The sequence below is a fragment of the Coenobita brevimanus genome, chromosome 91 (assembly GCF_032717465.1).
Source record: "Coenobita brevimanus isolate Jiangsu-jjx chromosome 91, ASM3271746v2, whole genome shotgun sequence".
NCBI classification, from domain to species: domain Eukaryota; kingdom Metazoa; phylum Arthropoda; class Malacostraca; order Decapoda; family Coenobitidae; genus Coenobita; species Coenobita brevimanus.
In genome coordinates, this window is record NC_137044.1 from 17,591,704 (window position 1) to 17,617,150 (window position 25,447).

Genomic DNA, 25,447 nt, shown 5'->3' on the forward strand with positions numbered 1-25,447 from the left:
GACGGCGAAGGCGTTCTGTGGCGATGATAAGCTGGCGCTGCTCGTTCTACTCCCTCAGATCTTTGAGAAGAACGGGCTGCCGTGCCTTATCATCCCTCAGAGCTTCGCTCGTGATGCTCGGCCAGCCCTTCGTCAGGAGCGTCGTTCCAACACGCTGCAGCCTCCCAAACCCTGCACAACACCGCAACAAAGGCTGCAGCTTGACGCTTCTTTAAACAGAGCGACTGCCTCCTCCTCCACTACCACCTCTGCCCCGCCCAAGGACACCACAGATGATAGCAACCACCGCCCGCCGTCAGCAGCTGAGAGGAGGGCCGCCTCTTCCGTCTCTTCCATCCATCAGGACGAGGTGACCATACCCCTCCTTCACCACCACCTGCTGCTGTCGTCGAGGCTGCCGATTTTTCTCCTGACGTGGCACCAGGGGAAGACCTCCAGCCCACCGAGGAGGCTCGTGCTTCTCCCTCGCCCCCTCCAGCACTTAAGAAAAAGAAGAAGGGAAAGAAATCACAGCCACTTTCTGCTGAAGAGATGGAGACTGACCATCCGATCCTTCCATCCTCCTCCTCTTCCCCTTCAGATCGTCAGCAGCGTGTGACCGCCATCCTCCCGCCTCTGAGTCCCGGACTCGCGAATACCTCGAGTCCTTCACCATGGACCAAATTCTTGATCAGCAGTCCCGGTACTCAGAGGAGAACTTTGCCGACGTCGTTGAGGCCCTCTACCATCTCCACACGCCGTCTGACTTTGACCATCTTCATGAAAAATGTCTCCTCACCACCTGTCACACTCACTCCGAAGACGTGGCCGCGATCATTTACATCGTTTCGCGAATTCTCCAGCACTACCGGCTAACTGGATCAAGCCAGTTCCTCCCGTCATTTATCTCCACCACCTGAGCTCAACTTGAGCCCACTTAACCACCAAGAATTACTCTGGCGGACCCTTACTTGGCCCGGTCCTCCTATGGGAGGTAAATCTTACCAACAATAACACAACTGCAGTATTTGATGGTGATCCGATTTAGTGGCTGGGTTTGGGGGAGCTATTGGACTAGTGTGCACTCCCGAGCAGATCTGACAGACCTCCAGAAATTTACATATCATAAGGGTCAATTAGCCTAAGTGGTGAAGCGCTCCGAATTATTAGTGGATTCAGTTAGCAGCTAGTTATGAATCAGCTGTCATAGTTTTAAAGAATAACTGTGGTCAAGAAGATCACATTAAGGCTCCTCACATTGCAAAATTATGTAGTTTACCTCCTCTAGCTCACGGAGTGAATGAACTAAAAGACTTTTCTGCATCCTTTGAGTGTGCGTTAGAATCACTACGTGCGATGTGAGTGACTGAGTGAAATTTGTGCTGGTTTGTTGCGTAATAAACTCCGTAGTACACTTGCGGAAGTGATCAAACGTGAACTTAAAGAGAAATGGTTGGATGTGGATGATTACGTTCGTGTGCTAAAGACGGAAGTGTGTAATACTGCTACCAAACTGAATGCACTAATAATTCGGAGCGCTTCACCACTTAATTGACCTTAGGAACATTTGGGGGCAACCGCTACGGCAGCATATGCAGTGAAACAAGTGAAACACGCTGAACCTGTGCACAAGAATGGATGTATACTGTGTTTTAAACCAGGACATTTTTGGGCTAAGTGTGCAAAGTATAAAACAGAGAAGGCAAAAGTAAATAGAGCAAACCAATTGAAGCTGTGTGTCGGGTGTTTTTCGGCAGATCATGGTAGTCAGGGTTGTACAGATCCCGAAGTAAGGCCATGCCGACATTGCCAGCGAAACACTACAACTATTTGTGTCCGACTTCTCGTTCTGAACCCTATGAACAAACAGTAACCCAAGAACCAACAGTGACAATGGCTGTGGCTTCGAGTCGTAATGCAGTGGTTTTGCCAACGATTCAGATTCCATTGGTTACTCAGACGGGCCAGGAGAACAAGGTCAGGGCTTTATTTGATCAGTGCTCACAACGTACCTTTGTTCTAAGATCAAGTTTAGTGAACTTGAAGGTAAACGAGATGAGAAAGGAACGTTTACAACTGCAAGGATTTACTGGCTCTATGGGTAGTGATGAGTATGAGGTAGTGGAGTTGTTTTACCGCCATCGTAGAAAAGTGCGCAAGCTGAGGGCGGTGGTTTTAGACGAACTACCCAACTATAAAACCAGGGAAGGGGCTGCAACGTAGTGTGCGGGATCTGAAGGCTCGGGGCTACAAGTTAGCTGATCCAAGTGTCACATGGGGATATGGGCGTACTGCTGATTGGGGCGGACTTTTATCACTTTGTACACGCTGGCTGTACTGTATAAGAGAAGGAGGCATAATTTCGTTACCCACAATTTACGGGTATACACTGAGTGGTACTTATCGGTCAGAAGAAGAAGGTACTCATGTAGAGTTGGTAACTGCTCTGAAACTGGCAATAGATCCGATAATGGAATCAGCAAATATTGATGGCAGGAATATTACTCCGGAAATCAAGGATCTGACAGCTCTTTGGGACTTAGATCACATAGGTATCAGTCCCAGTGAGACCGATAAGAAGGGACAGAAGGTATTAGGTAACATCTATGAAACGGTGCAATATTCCAAAGAACAGGGACAATATGTTGTGGAATTACCATGGAAAGAAAACGTTGTTAAGTTAATTTTAAGTTAGCCTTGGGCAGATTAAGAGGTTTGCAGCGTAAATTCATAAAGGATCCCAACTATTGCAAACAGTAAAGTCATCCAGGATCAACTAGAAAGAGCATTCATAGAAAAGGTGGAGGACAAGAGTTTGGTAGGCCATCCTGTACACTATCTAGCTCATCATGGTGTCACTAAAGATAGCTTAACAACACCAATTAGAGTAGTGTTTGATTGTTCAGTAGAGAGCATGAGAGGGCATATAGTCTGAATGACTGCTTACACGCAGGCCCATCTTTGGTTAATGACCTCACACAGATATTGTTGCGCTTTCGGTGTCATCGTTTTGCCTGGGTGAGTGACATCGAGAAGGCATTTCTTATGGTGGGGTTATCTGAAAAGGATAGGGATGCCACTAGATTTCTTTGGCCTGTTGAACCTTTAAATCTAAATAGCCCTTACTTGATATATAGGTTCAAGGCAGTGTTGTTTGGAGCCACTTGTTCCCAATTCCTCTTGAATGCCACCATACAAATACATTTATCAGTGGTTCAGGAGGATAAAGCCTTGATTGATAAATTAAGGAAAGGGTTGTATATTGACAAAGTGCAAGGAACCGAAGAAGATGAGGATGCTTTACAACAGTTGTGTTGGGATGCCCTGAGAGTATTTTCTATCTATCTATCTGTCTATCTATTGCCAGACGTCTCAATCCCGTACGGGGTGGCCACAAACAAATCGCCTCCACGTCGCCCTGTCACCCGCCATTTCACTGCCCTGCTCCCAACTCACACCCCCTTCTCTCATATACCTCTCCACCTCATCCCTCCATCTCATCCTCGGCCTCCCCCTCCCTCTCCCCCCCTCCACCTCACTCACATACACTCTCCTCGTCAGTCTCTCACCCTCCATCCTCTCCACATGACCAAACCACCTCAATGTGTTCCTCCTAATGCTTCCCATCACATCCACACCACAACGCTCCTTTATATCCTCATTTGCCAGCCTGTCTCTCCATGTGACTCCACAGGCTCCTCTTAAATAACTCATTTCCACTGCTCTCACTCTTGACTTGTGTCCTTCCAACAACGTCCAAGCTTCACTTCCATACGTTAGAGTTGGTATCACAGTACTGTCATGCGGTAACTTTTTCACTTCCATGCTCACTCCCCTGTTACTTATCACTGCTTTCAAGGAACCAGCAAGCTTTCTTCCTTGTTGTACCCTTTCAAGCACTTCACCCTCCAAACTTCCATCCTTACTCATCACACTACCCAAGTACTTAAACGTACTCACATTTTCTATTTCCTCACCATCCAACCTGTCACTGTACATTCACTGACTTCACCTCTCTCAAAGACCATCACTTTACTCTTCCCTGCGTTCACCTTTAGATTCCGTTTCTTACACACTCTCCCAAACTCATCCACCAAGCCCTGCTGCTCCCCTTCGTCTTCACTCAACAACACAGTATCATCTGCAAACAACAGTTCAGGGAGTTTCCAAACACTACCCTCTCTCACCAGGGCCACTCCAACATCCACTGCCCTATCTTGTACCTCTTCTATTACCCCATCCATGTACAGATTGAACAACCATGGAGACATGACACATCCCTGTTTCAATCCAACCTTCAAAGAGAAAAATTCACTCAGTTCACCATCCACACGCACTGCAGCCTTTGCACAATCATACATACTCTTCACAGCATTCAACAACTTCCCATTTACTGCATATATTCTTAATAATTTCCACAATCCTTGTCTATGCCAATTTGTCCTTAAGAGAGTGGGTAACAAACAGTGTGAAATTGCAGAAGATACTCCACCTAAAGGGATTGGCTTCTGAAGTTCAGGACAAGGTGAAGGTACTTGGCATTAACTGGCTAACTGACAAGGACATGTTGCAGGTGAAGGGACACGAAAGTAGACCCACAATAGTGACAAAACGTGAGGTGTTGAGCATAACTGCAGGTGTATTTGACCCTCTGGGAGTATTATTGCCGGTGACCATCCGTGCAAGAAAATTTGTACAAGATCTATGGCGTATTGAATGTGGGTGGGATGTTCCCATACCGGAAGATATGGAGGCTGAATGGCAGGGGATATATGAGGATATGATTAACAGTACCAATATTGTATTTCCCCACCAAGTCACTGATAGTAAAAAGGTCACGCTGCATCTATTTAGTGACAAAAGCACCACTGCTTATGGTGTAGCAGCCTACTTAGTCAGTGAGGGAAGTAGTAGATTAGCTATGGCAAAGGCCAAAGTAGCACCCATTAAGCCCCTCACTATACCAAAATTAGAACTGACTGCTGTCATGCTAGCAGCTCGTCTCGTCATGTATATTTATGAGGCCTATGCCGATGAGTTAAGCATAGAGAACATATACCTCTGGACGGATAGCCAGATAACCCTATACTGGTTGTCTAGTAAAAAACTGTTGCCTGTATATGTTCAGAACAGAATTGATGAAATAAAGGCATTAGTCCCTGATGCTGAATTTCGTTATGTGTCTACAAAGGACAACCCCAGTGATATGATTTCCAGAGGGACGTCACATGCGTCCTTAATAGGTTCCTCTTTTGGTGGGGAGGGCCCACATGGCTACCTCACCAAAATATATGGCCGGAAAATGGTCCTTTTGAGGAAGTTGAAGACGCCACTTCGGGGTGTCTCCTTGAAGAGACCCTGTCATTGCCAGCGTCAGTAACCCTTCCTGCCATATTGAATTGGAACCGATATGGTTCTTATTTGAAGACAAGGCATGTGATGGCATGGGTATTGAGATTTATCAAGACACTGAAAGATAGGAGACAAAGAACACATGAGGCAATAACGGCTTATTTGACAGTGCCGGAATTAAGGACAGCAGAATCAGTAATGATTAAGTTAGCTCAAATGGAAGAATACCCTGAGGATTACCATTATTTGTCCACTGGAAAGGGCACACCAACTAATGTGAAGCAGTTAGGCCTCTATATGGAAGATGGGCTACTGCATTGTAAAGGTAGGTTATAGTTGTCGGACTTAAAGATGAAACAAAGTACTCTATCCTAATACCTATTAAACATAGGTTAGCGGCTTTCCTTTCTGAGTACTGCCACAAGGTGTGTAGCCATAGTGGAGTAAGTTATGTTGTAAGTTACATAAGACAAAAATTTTGGATTCCTAGGATCAGACAAGTTGTAAGGAAGGTTTTAAGAAAATGTGTAACTTGTGAAAGGTTACAAGGCGCCCCATATAGTTCTGAACAGGCTCTGCCGTTACCGTACTTTTGGTTCAGGAAGTGAATCCATTTCAAGTAACAAGAGTAGACTACACAGGTGCTCTACCCATTAAAGAAGGGTACCGTAGGAAAATTATATCTGGTCTTGTTTGCCTGTGCAGTTACTAGGGCAATACACATTGGAACGGTGTCGAACCTCTCCTGTGAGTCCTTCATTCATGCCTTCCGTCGGTTCTGTAGCAGGAGAGGCTTCCCCGAACTCATAATAAGCGATAATGCCACAACATTTATAAGTGGAGCCAGTGTGTTGAGGGAGTTAAAAACGATCCAAGGTTACAGAATGAATTGGTAAAAATAAACTGAGTGGCGGTTTATACCAGCCAGGGCGCCATGGTTCGGTGCCATCTGGGAAAGAGTGATAGGCATCCTGCAGGCTGGCTTGAGAAAGGTATTGGGTCAAGCTTTAGTAACCCGTGAAGAGTTGAATACTGTACTATTGGAACTCGAGGCCACAGTCAATGACTGTCCACTTGGATATACATACGGTGACCTTGATGATCCGCTTCCTATTACTCCTTCACAACTTATTAATGGAAGGCGTCTTAGACAGTTCCCTAAACAGGAAGTCAGGGATGATGATCTCATGGACGACACCTAGTGGACTAACTCGGGAATAAACAGACGTCTCCTATACATGACAAAGATCTCACGAGATCTGTGGAGGAGATGGACCACTGACTACCTAGTATCGCTCAGGGAGCAACATTGTCAATTGACATCCAAGAATGGGAAGGCAGCGCCTCAAGTTGGGGACGTCGTGCCAATACACGACGATGGGCCTCGACTTCTCTGACGACTAGGTCGGGTCACCAAATTGTTACGTACTCCTGATCAAGAATGTAGGGTAGTGCAGCAAAGGACAAGCGCCGGTTTGACCACTAGACCGGTGGTTAAGCTGTATCCACTAGAAATTGATTTAGAAATGAAAGAAGATGACAGGCAAACCGGCGCTACCCAACACTCCTCTATACCCGTAAATAACCGATGTGATGCCCCTTTAAGGACCACGTCGGACAGCTCTCGGTTCCTCCCAACTATGGCGTACCCTGATTGAGACGGGACAGTTGTAAATATTGTACATAGTTTGGGCGGGGGAGTATGTCGTGGATTTCGGATTTGAATTTCCCGCCCACGACAGCACATTTCTTTGTAAATAAATTCTTGCGATATATTTTGTGTAAGATATTTATTACTAGAGATAAATATGGTCGTGGAGAAAAAACATATTTAGTTATACATTCATTTATGATGTTTAACTTAATTTACTTCGCACACGAGGTGCTCGAAGGCTGCCACCAGACAGGAAACATGCGTGTTTCAAACCTCCTCCAGTAATCGACTTGAGCTTCATCATTCTGCCCCTTAATACCATCGACACCACAGCTAAGTACTCTGCATATTTATTACGCCTTATAATATTTATATTGAGTACTGATCAAAATGCCATTTCCACATACTGTATATAATGGTGAGCTGTTATTCCGCTTTATGTTAGTTAATAATTAAGACCCCCTACAGTGATAATAACTAACAAATACCATGCCACACCAAAGCACTGTAACACACCATAATACCATGCGACACCAAAGCATTGTAACACACCATAATACCATGCCACACCAAAGCACTGTAACACACCATAATACCGTGCCACACCAAAGCACTGTAACACACCATAACACCATGCCACACCAAAGCACTGTAACACACCATAATACCATGCCACACCAAAGCACTGTAACACACCATAATACCATGCCACACCAAAGCACTGTAACACACCATAATACCATGCCACACCAAAGCACTGTAACACACCATAATACCATGCCACACCAAAGCACTGTAACACACCATAATACCATGCCGCACCAAAGCACTGTAACACCATAACACCATGCCACACCAAAGCACTGTAACACACCATAATACCATGCCACACCAAAGCACTGTAACACACCATAATACCGTGCCACACCAAAGCACTGTAACACACCATAATACCATGCCACACCAAAGCACTGTAACACACCATAATACCATGCCACACCAAAGCACTGTAACACACCATAACACCATGCCACACCAAAGCACTGTAACACACCATAATACCATGCCACATCAAAGCACTGTAACACACCATAATACCATGCCACACCAAAGCACCATAACATAACCTATCACCAAATCATCGGCAGCAAGAATCAATGACCTCCGCCAACGAAGCTGGAGGAGGTTATGTATCCACCCATGTTTGTTTGTCCACACGATATTTCCAAAGACTCTCAGTGTAGTTCAATGAAATTTTGTGGAAGGGTGAGCCATGGAGCAAGGAAGAATTTATTTAATTTTGGTGCGGAGGTATGCGTTCCCTGAGTGCTTACTGGTTTACAAAGTGATACTAGTGGATGGATTAATGCTAGCTACTTCTAAACCTCAAGGACCAAAGTCTTCACTGCCCCGGAATACAACTGCGTGCCGGTGGTAAGCATTATAATACACACGTTGTTTTGCTGAAGGACGACCACTGCACTACACTACTTTTCTTTTTTAACAGTTCTTGCTGCCACAAAGCGATATTGTTTTGCCTATGAGAGACTTGTAGAACTGGAGGGGTTAGAGGTCTTTCCCCTTCTAAAATCTCTTGAAATGTAGGGGGCATGATAAAGTAACCTGGTGGTACCAAGCATAAAATGTAGCAATCGGTCGTCGCTATGAAGGGAATAACCCCTTCATGGTCGGGACATCTCTTAGATTCCATTCCAGATAACGTCAGACAACTTTATTCAGTTGAGAGTGTGTCATGGTAGCCTAAGGGTGGTAATATTCCGACTAATAACCCTCTTACTGTAGGGAGAACTCTAGTGCGAGGTTATATTTCCAGCTGACGCCAGGCGACTTTGATCATCTAAGAGTAAGGCATAAGAGTGTGAGTGCGGTAACCTGGGCCAAGACGCAGTTGGGGGAATGAAGAAGTGGTAGACACAAGAGTGGCTCTGAGGTGTCAGTGACCCGCACTCCCACTGCCATAACGGGCCTCCTAATACTTCATCCTTGCTGGTTTATTTTTTCGTATTCCACCTACAGTCAATGCCCTCTTGTGTTTTTCTTTTAAGTATCTGTATAGTTTGTATCATGAATGTACAGTACCAGAGAATATACGTGTAATGGGAAAAACAAATTGCTTAGGAAAAAGTGACACGAAAGTTCATAAGCAAACGAGGAAACGCTATAGCAAGGTATATTAAGGCAAAGGCCAATATTCCTTGACGCGAAGGCTCAACATAGCGTAGTACACTATAACATAGAAAACACAACACTACTTAACATATATAGTATTCTACACCATACCCGCAACAAAGCATATTATTATATGGCATGTGACACACAAATACCAGGAGTATATTTAACCATGGCACAGCTTGGCATACCACAGAACACCGTGGTACATTGGTACATCAGACCAACATTAACACATCACACCTAACACTGCATGTAAAATGATACATTCCACAGTCCAGTATAAAACAGCCACAGCACACTTAACAGAATCAGAATATATCTCATACCTGCACACTGTCGAACGGATCACATAAAACTAAGTTATAAAAGTACAGTCATAAAGAAACATAATCTTAAGTAGCGCATATACAAGTATCTTTGCCGTAAGGATGTGTCCACACACGACGGACGTACACAGAAAAACACATCCAATAAAAGCTGAATATTTTATGTGCACGGACGTTTGTTCAGTTGCTTCCAACACCAAAAATACGTCTGGATCTATTTCAAGTGTGTGTGTGTGTGTGTGTGTGTGTGTGTGTGTGTGTGTGTGTGTGTGTGTGTGTGTGTGTGAGAAAACGAGTGCTCAGTGTTTTAAGATAGTCTTTGCAATAAGGTAATATAATTCTTAACCAAACATTTGTTGCATTACCAGTAGCTTATTCAAATCTCAAACTCCAGTGCTCCCTTAACTCCAATTTTATTATAATTAACTGAATGCTAAGATATTAAGTCAGTGCGTCGTTGAGCATATCAGGTACTATCGTAACCGATAATGAAACGAAGGAATGCATTCATCAACTCACCATAACTGCCAGCTATGACACACCGCAAGGATAACATCAGACTTATTCGACTGTTTTAATATGATATTGTTTTATTATGTAAGTGGCAGTACAGTGCATTATTATTCCAACCTGCTATTATACCATAAAACACTGGCACGCATAGGCTGTCACCAGAGAGGCGCAATCACTGATTAGTAAGAGGTGGATATCCACGTGATATTGTCAGTTCCCAGATTCACAACACAACATATCATCTCAGTCTATTTTGGTGATAACAGCCCGATCCCACCCGATGTACAGCTACACTCTTGACCCCTACAAACACACACACACACACACACAATCGTCTGTTACTCGAAACGCCCACGGCATATAAAACTGTTAACTCAATTAATAAGAAGTATTGTTTAGCCATGTAGAGAGGATGGAGAGCGAGAGACTGACGAGGAGAGTGTATGTCAGTGAGGTGGAGGGGGGAAGAGGGAGGGGGAAGCCGAGGATGAGATGGAGAGGTGGTGTGGAGAGATATATGAGAGAGAGGGATGTGAGCTGGGAGCAGGGCAATGAAATAGAGCGGAACAGGGCGACATGGAGGCGATTTGTTAGTGGCCACCATCCTTTCCAAGACTCAGGCGTCTGGCAATAGATAGACATAGATTTAGTTATATTCTTGCTGTCTCCAGACGATTTTATTCAGCCAGGGGTACACTTTTCGAACTGGAGTGGTTTGATCCTGGCAGAGAAGAGGTTAAAAAATAAATACCTTCCTGACTTGACCTAACTATGAGGTCGGTGATGGTGCGGAGTTCCTGTAGGAGTGCCTCGCTAGACTCCAGCCCGCTGCACAAGGCCCTCGTGGCCTGTTCGTCAGTAGCATCGGGCGTCCTGGGCCCCACCATGCCGGCCACACACACCCCACCACACACCCACACCCACCACATTACCACTTTCGCAGTCACCACCATAAATTTCATGTTGCTGTTCTAGCGGTATATTATCAATACCTCTTTTAACCTTTACACCTTCTTCAGAACTGTGGGTAAGTTTGAGTGTACAGTACGTGCGTCTGCCTTACCAAGGCAGGAAATGAAGTGCTCACACCAACACATACTCTCACCCGCGCTCCTTCTTCCTCTTGCTAACACTACCATCTTTATCAAGGAGGCGACTGTTGTGCGTCTGTGGCACTGTTGTAAATCAGAACCTGCTTGAGGGCAAGTGGCTGTCAGGAGGAGAGGGAGGGAGAGGCGGGGGGGTCGGGGTGAATGGTATATTGGAGAGGCATAACCACTCACACAACGTCCAGTATTGATAAGTACCTCAACAAACATATGAATTTTGTGCAAGCCTGAGCGCGTTCAGGGATATGAAAAAAAATACATATTGAATAGCTTTCATTTTCGGCTCTAATCGTAGTGAACAACAAGCAATCCGGTCGTTGGCCTTGCCGCGACGGTGAAATGCCCCAAGCAGTTGTGATGAACGTGGCTGTGGTTACGTCAGGAACTATGAAATAAGGAGTGAATCCCACAAGCCTTCAAGCAGACAGAGTGCTAATTCAGTCATTCATACGTAGTGGGGTGTTAGTCCTTGCCTGAGAAAGAGTAGGGCAAATAGAGTAGGCCTTGCGAGAGAGAGAGAGAGAGAGAGAGAGAGAGAGAATGGGAGGGAATGTAAAATTGATAATTTGACATGGTGGATATTTTCCCTAATCACAGCGCTGTCAGCCGAGGAGTAGTATCATTTTCGTAGGTTCGTCTTCACCCCCCCCCCCCCCGCCGTACTGTACTACGCTGGAAGACCCGGAATGGCAGCCGTCTGTCTGACTGTCTGTCTGTCGTCAAATTCCTCCTGTAAGAATGCACGAACTGGAATGGAAATGGAAATGGAAACACAAATACTATACTGTATACTGGAAAACCTGTGTCAGTCTAAAAATGGAGTCATTCAGCTCGCCTCTCTTTGGACCAGTTGTCTTCCTCTCCAGTCCCCCCTTCCCCAGGTAATTAACAAAAACAACAACAACAATAATAATAATAATAATAATAATTATTATTATTATTATTATTATTATTATTATTATTATTATTATTATTATTATTACACAACAGCTTTTTTAGAATGGACAGGTCGCCGGATTTCTCCAGATAGACGATGATGAAAAAAGGGGAAGCTTCTAAATCGAAGCGTCGTCATGGTAACCAAGAGTGTTACAGAAAACGTTTTTATGGCTCACTATGGTATTGTTACCTACACCATTGTAATAACATTAATACCCGGCAAGGTCAGGGTTATGGGTAAGGGGAAGCGCAAAGCCAAACCGAAGCGGGGTGCCAGCCCGCTTAGTACCACAACACAAACTGCTACTACACCCAGTGGTGTCCCCCCAACTGTTGTACGCCGTCGCACACACTCCCCGCCAGACGCTGATGCCCCCTGCACTTCAGCCCTGGCTGTTGGTGATCCTGCTGCATCCAACGAACCTACTACTGGAACAGTTAAACGCATCGGGCTCGATGGTGCTCTTGATGATGATGATGATGATGATGCTGGTGCCTCACGCTTCCCAACAAGGGAGCGTGCTGAACTGGCGGTCACCGGCCCCAGCATCCCCGCGCCCGCCAAGTGCCAACCACCCAGAACGACCCTCTGCCATAAATTCACACCCCTCCGGCCCTGTTGACCCTGCCTCTACCCTCACCACCAACACCCCTCCTGTGGCCCCATAACCCCCTCCCCGGCCCCGGCCCCGGCCCCGGCTGACTCCTGTCATACCACGACACCATTATGTGCTGCTGGCATTCCCCTCCACATGCACACCTGCTGTCTGCGGTGTCTGACGTCAGCGTACATCCACCCACCACCTCATCACTCGACACCCGGAAGAGGTTCACCTTGACTCCCACACCTCCTAACATCAACGTCGACAGGAATTATCCCGATCTCATCCAGACCCTAACAAGTGAGGGGTTTGGGGGCATTTTTTTATTTTATGATGCCCTACTTCGCCAGAAAAAGATGCCGGAAAACCTAGTCAAACGCCTTGCAGCTAACTGTTTTGGTAGTCCTATACGAATTATCTGGTGTCAAATGGGCATGTCGCCTATACAACTCCTTGGATGAACCCTCAAGCGTGCCATTGTTGTATGGGAGGGAGAGTACTCCCCCTCCCTCCTGAATGCTCTATGAGCTACTCTTTCCCCCCTGTACCTTCGTTGAGGTCACGTCATCACAGCCTTTGTGTTATCTCTGTTATGAGTCCTGCCACATCTCACACTACTGCCGGTCGGCAGAACGGTGTGGTCTGTGCAGTGGCCCCCAGTCAACCACAACCTGCCCTGTCAGGCACTCCGCCACCGTTCACTGTCTAGTCCTCGTGCACCTGACCTCCATTCATCTCAGTTCCTGGAACTGCCCCTACCTCCCACGCCACCAGCCCCCACTGGCCCGATGGCTGCCCACCCTCGTCTCTTACATTCACCGGAATTCCAGTGCCCCCGGTGTGGGCGTCACCGCTTGGCACCTGGACTGCCCAAGTGGTCATTCAGCCTGCTCTGCCTCTGCTCCTGCCACCATCGCCACCCCTGCTCCCGATCAGCCGATACACCCGCCGCTGGTTCAACATCATGCCCTCCCGCTCAGCCCCTGTCCCTCCCCGTGCCCCGCAACTAGCTGCTCACCTCTTCCCCCCTCACCCCCTGCCCCACCCATCAGAGCATGAACTGCGGCTCCTGCAACAACAGTACGAGGAACTACGCAGTCTTCTTTCGTATATACTCTCTTACCTTAATATTCTTCTCTTCCTACCTCACAGCTCCCACAAACCAACTCCCATGTAACTACCATCGGTGCTGTTATCTGTTCTCGCTCCCTCCCTCCCGTTTCGCCACCACCCAGCCTTGTCCCTCCACCTGTGTCCCAGCCCCACCTTCTCACACAAGCCTTCTCTGTCTTTACTCCTTCACCCACTTCTTTCCCCCATCCATCTTCGCCTCTCTGCCACCCCCTCCCCTCCCCCTACCTCACTTTCTCACGGTGACGGCAACCACACACATGTGACCCCCCTCTCTGCCACCTCCCCACCCACTCTCCTCTTCCTTTCCCCCACTTCCACAACCATCTGTTCCCCAATCCTCCCATGACAATTCTCCGTCTCCCCTCTTGTCCTTATGGCTCCCAGACCCACACGATACAAAATGTTATCTTGGAACTTACGGAGCGTCCACTGTCTCCTGGCTGACCTTTCTCATTATGCTTCATCACAACACCCTGCTGTTATCTTCCTTCAGGAGGCTTTCCCTCGCTCTTGTCGGCCCAGACCTCACCCAGGCTTCGAGGATACCACCCATTCTGGTCAAGATTATCAGCCTTGTCCCTGCCCAGTCACACCAACCAAGACCTGCTTTTGGCAATGAACCATAGGGCAGAGACGAGTGGGCGGGATGGACTGGGTGATGGTAGGTGGCGGACCATGATGAGGGAAGTATCTCTTGTGAATATGGGCATTGTGGGTCGACTGGTGATCTAGGCAGCCAGTGTTAGCAAATTCATAACATCACACGAGAAGCTGCTGGGATGGATGAAGTCAGTAGGATTGGGTGGGATGGTGATCAGGTCAGTTTGGATCATTTCAGGTCATGTCTGTAAAGACGGTTGCCTAATGTGAGCCCTATCAGTACTGTGATTGGCATATACTGATTCCGATCTTTTAGGATTGAATGAGGTTCAGGTTGGCAAAGATAAAGGCAGCGTATGGGCTGAGATGGTGGTTGGTGACAGGCAACAATGAGGTATGTATACCTGTTGAATATGGACGTTATACACATTAAAGAGCACAGATCAGTGAGATATGTAGAGAGGAAAGAGCAAGACTGACGAAGAGAGTGTATGTGAGTGAGGTGGAGGGGGGAAGAGGGAGGGGGAGGCCGAGGATGAGATTGAGGGATGGGGTGGAGAGGTATATGAGAGAGGAGGGTGTGAGTTGGGAGCAGGGCAGTGAAATGGCGGGGGACGGCAACTTGGAGGCGATTTGTTTGTGGCCACCCCAAACGGGATTGAGGCGTCTGGCAATAGATAGATAGATAGAAAGAGCAAGTCGGACTGGCATGGTGATGAGTGTGTGGCATGCTGAGGGAATGATATTCGTATGCTGCCAAAGTGGGTGTTGTATTTAGGCAGGGGAGGAGACGCTGGTCGAAGATGGGAGAGAAACAATTTGTAGGATGAACGGATAGTTGTAGGGGTGAGTGGGACAGGCTTAAATGATGATGGGGCAGGGCAGATGACTACGAACAGGGGTGGTGGGCATAGATTAAGAGGAGGAATATATTTCTTTTAAAAGTTCGATATGGGATGAGGGGTGGGTGTTGGGTGTTGGAAGAAGAGTGAGTAGGTGTGCAGGAGTGGGTGGGGCGAACTGAGATGTTGACTGGTGAGACTGGGTTCAAGTAATAACCATGTTTGGTGGTTGTTGTATAGCATGAGTGCGGTGATAGCTTAATTAGAAACTACTTTACAGGCTCCTCTTTTGGCTTTATTTTATTTTTTTATTTTTTATTTTTTTTGTACTATGTGTTTGACGATGTTGTAGGCCTGTGGCACCAGTAGAGGAGTAGACTGTAGCATCAATCGAGCAGGGCAATACTTCCAAGGTGGATGGAAAGCTGATGACAGAGAGAGCTGGAGCTCCCGTTTCATCAGCCCTTGGGACTAGTTCCTGACCATCCCCCTTTGCTGATCTTTTTCATAGTTTCTGTAACACAGAGAGTAGGCCAGCATGCTCTCCAATACAAGTTTCTCTAACTGTCAGCACCAGTCTACATGCACAGTACACACTACAATTCCTTTTCAAAATTAAAAGAAGGAAAATGGCGCACATTAACCATGCCTCGGACTCCCTGCGGGGGGGGGGGGAACCATAAATGCCCCCACCCTCCGCCCCTCTCCCGGTTACGACTTAACAAACTGCTTGGAACCACTGTCTGACTCACTGTTTCTAACATTCGTGGCCTTTCCTCTAACTTTCTCTCTGTTGAACACCACCTGTCCTTCTCTAAACATCACCTTCTCTTTTTAACCGAGACTCAGCTGTCTGGGGCAACTGACAGCAAACCTTTTTCTGTATCCTTCTACAATCTCTATACTCATTTCAATGCCAAAGGTGGCTGTTGTGTATATGTACGCAACGACTTATCTTGCTCTCGTGTTCCTGAACTTGATTCTTCTGAATTCTCTACTCTCTGGCTTCGGCTATCCTGTCATTCACTGACTAAATATATCTGCACTGTTTACTTATCCCCTAATTCTACTATCAAAAATTCTTCGACTATCTTACTTCTACGATGGAACACATTCTATCCATTTCTGCTTTCACTGAAATCTCCATTCTAGGAGATTTCAATGTTCACCACCACCTTTGGCTCTCCTCTTCTTTCAGTGATCCACCCACCTGGTGAACAAGCCTACATCTTTTCTATCCTTGATGACCTAGAGCAGCTTGTACAGCACCCTACCCGTATCCATGACCGCCGTGGAGAGAGCTCCAACATACTTGACCTCTTCCCTACAACTAATCCTTCTGTTTACACTGTTAATCTTTTCTCTCCGTTGGGCTCCTCCGATCACAACCTTATTACCTAAACCTGTCCTATTGCTCCAGTGCGGCCTGTGGACCCTCCAAAGAAACGTCAACTGTGGCACTTCGGAGCTGCAGATTTGGAGACCCTTAGGCAGTACTTTTTTTTATTTTCCCTGGAATGATTATTGCGTCCATGACCGGTAGCCATCTGAGTGTGCCTTGTGCATTACGGAGGCTATTCTCTCGGGCATGGATGCATACATTCCTTTCTCATATCTATTGTCTAATGGAAGAAAGCCTTGGTTTAATCACGCTTGTGCTAATGCTGTCTGCAACAAGGAGAGGGCCTATAAAAGGTACCAGAGCCAACCCACCCCTGAATCACATCTTTTTTTATGTTTCTGCCTGGAATCGTGCTAAGTCTGTTCTTCGCTCTGCTAAAAATAATTTCATCCATACTAAATGCTCTCAACTCTCCAACTTGAATTCTTCCAGCTCCTTCTGGCACCTTGCCAAAAATCTTTCTAACAACTCTACCTCATAAGCCTTCCTCCTCTTTTCTACCCTGATGGCTCTGTAACTATATCTTCTACTGATAAAGCAGATCTCTTCGCTCAGACTTTCTCCTCTAATTCCACCGTAGACGATTCCGGTGCTGTTCCTCCATCACTTCCCTCCTCTGACTTCCTCATGGCTGACATTAAAATTTCGTCAGTTTGTGTATTTTCTGCCATCACTGGCCTCATTACTAACAAGGCATATGGGCCTGATGGAGTCCCTCCTGTTGTCCTCAAGAACTGTGCTTCTGTGCTTACACCCTACCTAGGTAAACTCTTTCGCCTTTGTCTGTCAACTTATGCCTTTCCTTCTTGCTGGAAGTTTGCTCTTATTCAGCCCGTCCCTAAGAGGGGTGACCATTCCCAACCCTCTAACTATCGTCCAATTGCTTTAACATCCTGTGTTGCAAAAGTTTTCGAGTCTATTCATAACAGAAAAATTTTAAAACATCTTTCCTATCACAACCTTCTTTCTGATCGTCAGTATTGGTTCCGTCAGGGTCGCACCACTGGCGATCTTCTCACCCACCTTTCAGACTCCTGGTCATCCTCCTTTCGGGACTTTGGCGGAAGCTTTGTCGTTGCATTTGACATCTCAAATGGTTTCGATCGAGTCAGGCATAAATCTTTAACTTCCCAAATGCCCTCTTACAGTTTCTATCCTTCCATCTGTGCCTTCATCTACAGCTTCCTTTCTGGTCGTTCTATAGCTGCTGTTGTAGACGGCCATTGTTCTTCTCCCAGATCTATCAGTAGTGGTGTTCTTCAGGGCTCTGTCCTATCACCAACTCTCTTCCTTTTATTCATCAGTGATCTTCTAACCTGTATGGCTAACCCTATCCACTTGTACTCTGATGATTCCATCCTTCAATTTTCCATTCGGTTCCCTCAATGTCCATCTCAGCAGTTACTTCAACAAACAAGGGATGATGTTATGGCATACCTAATGTCTGACTTGGCTCGTATCTCTGACTGGGGTAGAAATAATCCTATTGTTTTTAGTGCATCAAAGACTCAGTTTTTACACTTATCAACTTAAAAAAATCTTCCACAGGAGTATCCACTAATGTTCAGTAATATCCAGCTCAATCCTGCATCATCCTTGAACAGCTTGGGGTTTCATTCACTCGGTATTTATCTTGGAAAGATCATATTACATCTCTTGTAAAATCTGCTTCCAAGAGATTAGGTGTGTTAAGCCGACTCCGTACCTTCTTTACCTCTGCACAGTTGATGACTTTATACACGGGTTTTATTCGCCCCTGTGTAGAGTACACCTCTCTCGTGTGGGGAGGCTCCCCACGTGTAGCTCTTCTCAATAGGATGGAGTTAAAGGCTTTTCGTCTCATTAACTCTCTTACTGGTTCCCTTCAAACTCTGTCTCTTCGCCGCACTGTTGCCTTTTTATCTGTTTTCTATCGCTACTTCCATGGTCACTGCTTCTCAGAACTGTCTGCTTGCATCCCTCCACCTAAACGACGGGTGCGTAACACCAACAAACTCTCATCCCTTTTCTGTCTAACTCTAATGCGAGAGTTAACCGTTACTCCCAGTCCTTCGTTTATGCAACAGGTCAGCTCTGGAACTGTCTCCCTCTGTCTGTATTTCCTGCTTCCTTTGATCTCCAGTCTCTCATACGCAATGTGTCCAGGCATCTCGAAATGAACGGATCCTGAATTTGGCTCTCCTGTGTATTGTTTTTGTTGTTTTTCTCGGAAGGAACTGTTTTGTGGGCTCCTGGCCTTTGGTTCCTTCCTCGCATAAAAAAAAGGGGGGGGGTCCGAATCCTGATCGTGAGGAGCTTTGGTATGGACCCCAGTGACTTCCATCACTGAATGTTGAGTGTCCTCTTCAAATGAAGGAATCTCATTACTTTGGATCTTTCAGTGAGTTTCGTCCACATTACAGTTCAGATAAATACCATTTCATCAGGTTATCATTATAGATTATGTTTAGCTACTGCAGTAATACCAAAGTGTCCACTTTGTGGTTACGGTGCAGAAGAGTGAGACAATTGATCAACACAGAAGCCACTAATTTTTCCAGCATCTGTAGGTGCTCACATCGCTGAAAGTAACGTGAGCTTCAAAATAGTAAATAGCATATTATCACTGTAATCTCGTCAGAATCAAATATTGGTAATACGAAAGCAGGATTCCTAGCCGTAAGAATACTGTGTAGCAACTTGTTCTGCAAGTACCCACAATTTGACAGGGAGATATTTTGAAAAGTGTTGGACTACATACTGGTGAAAGATTTGGTGCTAAATTGTCGGTGGTGGTAGTGCTCAAGCGACTGTGCATAAGTAGTGAAAGTAATTGTCGTTAAGGCAGTAGAAGATTTTAATTAGACTATATGAGAGGGTGGGAGTGTGAAGAATGGTTTGTTGTGTTTATTTAACCACCTTGTTAACAGAAAATACTATCTACTATTTAGATAGCCTATTTTAATTTTGCCCAGGGTATTAACTTTTCGCAACAGTTCCATTAGACTATATATTAAAGAACTAATTAGTCCTTTATCCAAAAGTAAATCAAAGTGTTTTATTCCATTAATAACACTAATTTAGGTTCTTGCTGGTTCTTTGAAAGCAGTGATATGAAATAGGAAAGTGAACATGGAAGTAAAAAAAAGTCGCTGCATGACAGTATTGCGATACCAACTCTAACGTATGGAGGTGAAGCTTGGACCTTGTTGGAAAGACACAAGTCAGGAGTGAGAGCAGTGGAAATGAGTTATTTGAAAGGAGCATGTGAAGTTACATAGAGAGACAAATTGACAAGTGAGGAAGTGAAGGTGTGTCGTGGTGTGGATGTGGTTGTGATAGAAAGCATTAGGAGAAACACATTGTGGTGGTTTGGCCTCGTGGAGAGGATGGAGAATGAGAAATTAACGAAGAGAATGTATGTGAGTGAAGTGGAGGGGGGAGAGGGAGGGGGAAGCCAAAGATGAGATGGAGGATGGAGTGGAGAGGTGTATGAGAGAGGGGTGTGTGAGCTGGGGGAAAGGCAGTGAAATGGCGGGGGAACGGTCGACATGGAGGCGATTTGTTTGTGCCACCCCTTGCGGGACTGAGGTGTCTGACAATAAATAGGGAGCTCGATAGATTTTGTTATATGGAACTGTACCAAAAAGGAAGGTAGTATGATTGGATTTTCATAGAAAGTAACTGAGAAGCCCCGTTGTAGGCGGTCGGAAAGGTGTTTCAAGAAATTACAGTAATCTCATGAGATTGATTATGATGGGGACGAGGTTCTTTGGTGAGGGATGGGCTCCATTTGTTCTGGTGCATAACGAAGTATTGTAATCTATAGGCGTTATAATCTCTTTCGATTGCTTAGATAACAGTAGTTTAATTTCTAAATACATGTTTCCAATTCCCCCCCCCCCGTAAGAAAAAAATGGTAAAGGAAAGTCGAGAAAGAGCGCAGTAGGTAAACATTAACCCCCCCCCCTTCTCTCTCTCTCTCTCTCTCTCTCTCCGAAATTCTACGTATGATGGCAGGGAAAGGTTTGGTTGGTAGGGCAGAAGTGGGCGGGACGGGCTGGGGTGGTGGTGGATGGATGAGCACTCGATCAAAACGTTCATCATGACTGTGTTAGCTTTTTCTTTTTTCTTGTGCCTTAGATTGCTTTTATGTTAGCTAAAGTAAAACGTTAATCAGCTATTGCACAACTAAAGGGTTAAACACACACACCCTCTAGCGTGCTGTCATTTTCATCCATTCCTCCTTATATTTCACTCTGCATTTTTCACATAATTCCGCTCATACTGGGGTCGCTTTCTCATCTTCTCCAGCTCTTACTCTTGTCACATTTTCATCTACTCTTATTCATACTCCCGTCACATCTTCATCCACTCTTACTCATATTCCCGTCACATTTTCATCCACTCTTACTCATACTCCCGTCACATTTTCATCCACTCTTACTCATACTCCCGTCACATTTTCATCCACACCTAGTCATGTTCCTCTCACATTCTCCATCTTCTGTCATGGCTGTAACCAAAAAAACTTCTCCCTACCTGCTTAAAAAGATATAATTGTGTTTTCATTACAAGGCAGATGTGACGATGTTAATTGTTGAAAATGTCAAGATCCATCTTTTGCCTCAGGAGGGAATGTCACAGAATATTATTGCTGTACCGTGTCTCATAGTTAATGTACTCTGTTTTTTATGGTGTGTGTGTGTGTGTGTGTGTGTGTGTGTGTGTGTGTGTGTGTGTGTGTGTGTGTGTGTGTGTGTTCTTGCCTTACCTAATTGTTCTTACCTAATTGTATCTTTACAGGAATGGGTCATGCTTGTACTGTCCCGTGTATTAAACCATTTTTATCATACATATCCTTAAATTTATGAATAGTTTTGGCACACATTATTTCATTCGGTAGTGCATTCCACTGATCAATTGCCCTATTTGGGAAACTGAATTTCCTTACATATTTATCGCCTCTCTTTTTATGTAGTTTTTTGTAGTGTCCTCTTGCTGATGCTTCCCCATAGGTTATATATTCATTTATGTCTCTTCTGTCTTTCCCTGAGATGCATTTATATAGCATAACCATGTCTCCTCATTTCTTCCTCTCCTGTAGTGTTGGTAGTTTTAATTTTTCTAATCTTTCTTCGTGTGTGTGTGTGTGTGTGTGTGTGTGTGTGTGTGTGTGTGTGTGTGTGTGTGTGTGTGTGTGTGTGTGTGTGTGTGTGTGTGTGTGTGTAACCAAAATATCTCAAAATCAAGTAGGCAAATTATAACCAATCTTTGTGGGCTGTATCTCAGGATATGTGCTGTGTTCGTCAATGATTTTGTCGAAATTGCAGTAATAATGCCTTCGATTGCTAAAGGATTACTGATTGAGATTTTTTTTTTTTTTTAACAGGAACGCAAAGAGACAGTGAAACGCGGCGGGCGAAATCCTGAGGCTTTTCTTTGGCCGGAGCTGCGAAGATATTCCTCCGATTGCCAGAGAATTACTAATCATAGTTTTTCAGTGATTGCGGACGATACGCATTCGTGGACGAGTGATCTGGCTTTTGTTTGACTATAGTATCAACACATTCAGTCTGGTGACGCATTTTTGTTTTTCCCCTCTTCTTCCAGGAGATTGTATGTAGCTTACAGGGAACATCTAGTAGGAAGGGGATTAATGAAAACCATTTCTAAACCCATACACCTCTAAATGTGTCTCCTATACGAAAATAAATAAATAAAGAAAGAAAGAACAAGCACAAGAATAAAGTGCAAAATATGTCATGGGATTCAGTGGATTAACACCTTCACTGGAATGATAATATTAGAATTGCTGTCGCCGCTACAAAGTTGTATTGAAGTTAAAAAAAAAAATATCTAGGAAAAATTAGTGAAGTTAAAAAAGACTTCTAGAAAAAAATACTCAAGTTAAAAAAAAGACCTCTAGAAAAGCTTACTGAAGTTTAAAAAAGATATGACATACTGAAGGAGCTACTCAAGGCTAAATACGACCCCACCCGCTCTAAAGTTCTTCCTAAGCTGGATAAGATCGTCAGAAGAAAACAAGAAGTAAATACGGAATACGTCAGAGAGGGAGGGTGCTGAATGCCATAACGTCTACGGCCAGTGTTGTCAGGGCAGCGGTATTCTCGCGAGCTTAGCAGATTTTGTAGCACATCCTCCTTAGCGATATATTTTGAACCTTCCTTCTCTTTTTATGTGGCCGACCGACTCTAGGCACTGACTTGACAATCCATTCCTTTACGTGCAGTACACCTTAACATTTGACCATTTCGGCACTAATACCCACCAACCATACCTAATACATGCCAGGGCTCTCATTCTTTTGTGATGGTATTCGCTGGAGTGTTTTCATGACAAATCCGTGTCTTTTGGAAATTTAGTGAAGCCAGTTTTAACGACCTTCAAATAATCAAACTGTTCACTATCCCAATCCTTCTGACAGCAAATCATTTTTCTTATCACCTTAATGTATTAATGCAAATATCGCAAGCATTAACAATATGGGAATAACATGCAACACAAAAAAATTAAGGTGCAATAAGCAAAACAAGTCACCAGGCAAGAAGTGCTGTAGTTCTTTTTCATATCTAATCATTTTTCTTCTCAGAGTTACAGCTGTTGATAGTAAAAGATACACATGTTGATTACTATGAAAAAAAAAAAAATAGAAGGTTATGTTCAGATATTTATTGTTCAAGTCCATGCGCACCCTAACTCTCTCTCTCTCTCTCTCTCTCTCTCTCTCTCTCTCTCTCTAATATTACTTAGGGTGTTTTCTTTCGCCTGGCTCCTTCCTTACCACCTACTAAGTGTGTTTGCTCTAACCTGGCTGAGATCCCTATTCCTTTTTTTGCTGTGTCGACGGCCATTTGGAATCATTATTGGTCTGTTCAAGTAGTACCCACGGAGGTCATTCCTGCCTCATACTAACGACTCATAAATTTGCTTGCAGCCTCGACATGCAGTTCAGGTGGGGAGGAAAAAAGCCGACTACAAGAACCCTAGTCTACTTCCCTCCTACTCCTTTCCACTATATGAAGGAGGAGGAGGAGGAAGAAGAGAAGAAGAATAAGAAGAGGAGGGGAAGGAGGAGAAGAAGAAGGAGAAGAATAAGAAGGAGAAGAATAAGAAGAAGAAGAAAGGTTTAGAGTAATGTCCATCGACTGCAGGAGCGACATTAAGGCAAACAATCATTCTGGGGGGTAAGTCCCAATCCTGCCTTTGAACTGGACCTGCAGCCATCATCTTACACCCAGATCCCAGTTGTAATGCTGGGTGAACAGGGACACAGAGGTAACAAGTTTTTCGATGAGTCCGACAATCGAACTTAGATTCTTTCAGTTACGAGCTGGATGTGGTGACCAATGTACCACCACCCTCCTCCCCCCATCCTCAAACCAGTTCCGTCCCGCTTTTATCTACACGTATCTATCTATCTATCTATCTACATATATATATATATATATATATATATATATATATATAGCCTGTGTGTGTGTGTGTAATTCACCGGGTCGGTCATTATCACTTGGTGGTCGTGATCGTCAGCTTTTTACCCTCCCGGAAGGGAGCTGAGAGCTCATATAGTTCGATCTAAGGGCAAAGCTGTGACCTTCACACACACACACACACACACACACACACACACACACACACACACACACACACACACACACACACCCATCCCCTTTGCTCAAGGGGGACAGTAACCACCCACTTCATCAGTGAAACTTTTTCGCAACCTGAGCGAGGCGCGTGTGTGTGTGTATGTATGTATGTATGAAATGTATGTATGTAATGTATGTATGTAATGTATGTATGTATAGGCAGATAGTTAGTCCTCGACATACAACGGGATTACGTTCTGACAGATCCGTCATAAGTCAAATTGGTCGTAAGTCAAAATGCATGTACAGTACAATACAGTACTGTCAGAAGTCAGAAATGCAGTAGCCTACACATTACGAAGTCACACATACGTATTTTTATGTTAATAACATGCATAAATACTGCAAATAACTGTTACTTAATATATACAGCAGTATTCAAAGAACCAAAGAGCAGCAGTAATAACAAACGCCTCAGCTGCCTCCACGTCGGCACCAGCAGCCTTACCATTCACGGTAACGTTATGGAAGGTAAAACAGCTTTAATCACCATAAACTGGTCATGACATGCATGAAACTACGCATCACAATTAGGGTCCGCATGTCCCTTTTAGCACTGCAAAAAGAAAACAGGCTGTAGGCTTCGGTTCGAGAAGAAACGAGTGCATCCTTGGTAGTAAACGATCATAGTGTGATGTACGTATTTTCGCAGTAAAGGGAAACTATATACAAATAACATATAACAATAAACAGTATACTGACATATCGATAACGTACCTGTTTATCATAGCTGTAAAGTATTATAAATTTGATACTCAGTACAATTATTCATACCGCTAGCAGCGCAGTCGGTTTGCTACCTCCACCAACGTAGTTGGAGGAGGTCATGTATTCACCTATGTGTGTTGGTTGCCGGAATCGAAAGGTTCGGCAAGTATGTTTGTATGTTCCGTATGTTTGTCTGTTTATTTGTCTGCAATCTACAGGATATAGCTTTGTGCCAATCGTTCTGGAAAAAAAAAAAAAAAAAAGAATCAGAAAGTAGATATCCATAAACTATGGAAGCCTATTGTTTTTCATTAAAATCGGTCAAAGGCCTTGGGGTGGGTGGCGGGTTGAAACCCTTCAATGGTCGTGGGTCCAGAAATCGTCGGGACCCAGTGGCCGGCCTGCCCCAGCACGATTTTTTTCAGTTTTGGAAAACTGAGTT

General features: G+C 44.8%; 1 protein-coding gene across 1 annotated transcript in view; it reads right to left on the bottom strand.

The window, feature by feature from the left end:
- Positions 1-11,020, bottom strand: part of LOC145411869 (angiopoietin-related protein 7-like) — a 45,017-nt gene extending 33,997 nt beyond the window's left edge. Inside the window, exon 1 of the mRNA XM_080281827.1 lies at positions 10,769-11,020. Coding sequence (XP_080137953.1) covers positions 10,769-10,979 — 211 coding nt within the window. The 5' untranslated portion in view covers positions 10,980-11,020. The remainder of the gene's footprint in view (positions 1-10,768) is intronic.
- Between the last annotated feature and the right edge of the window lie 14,427 nt (positions 11,021-25,447).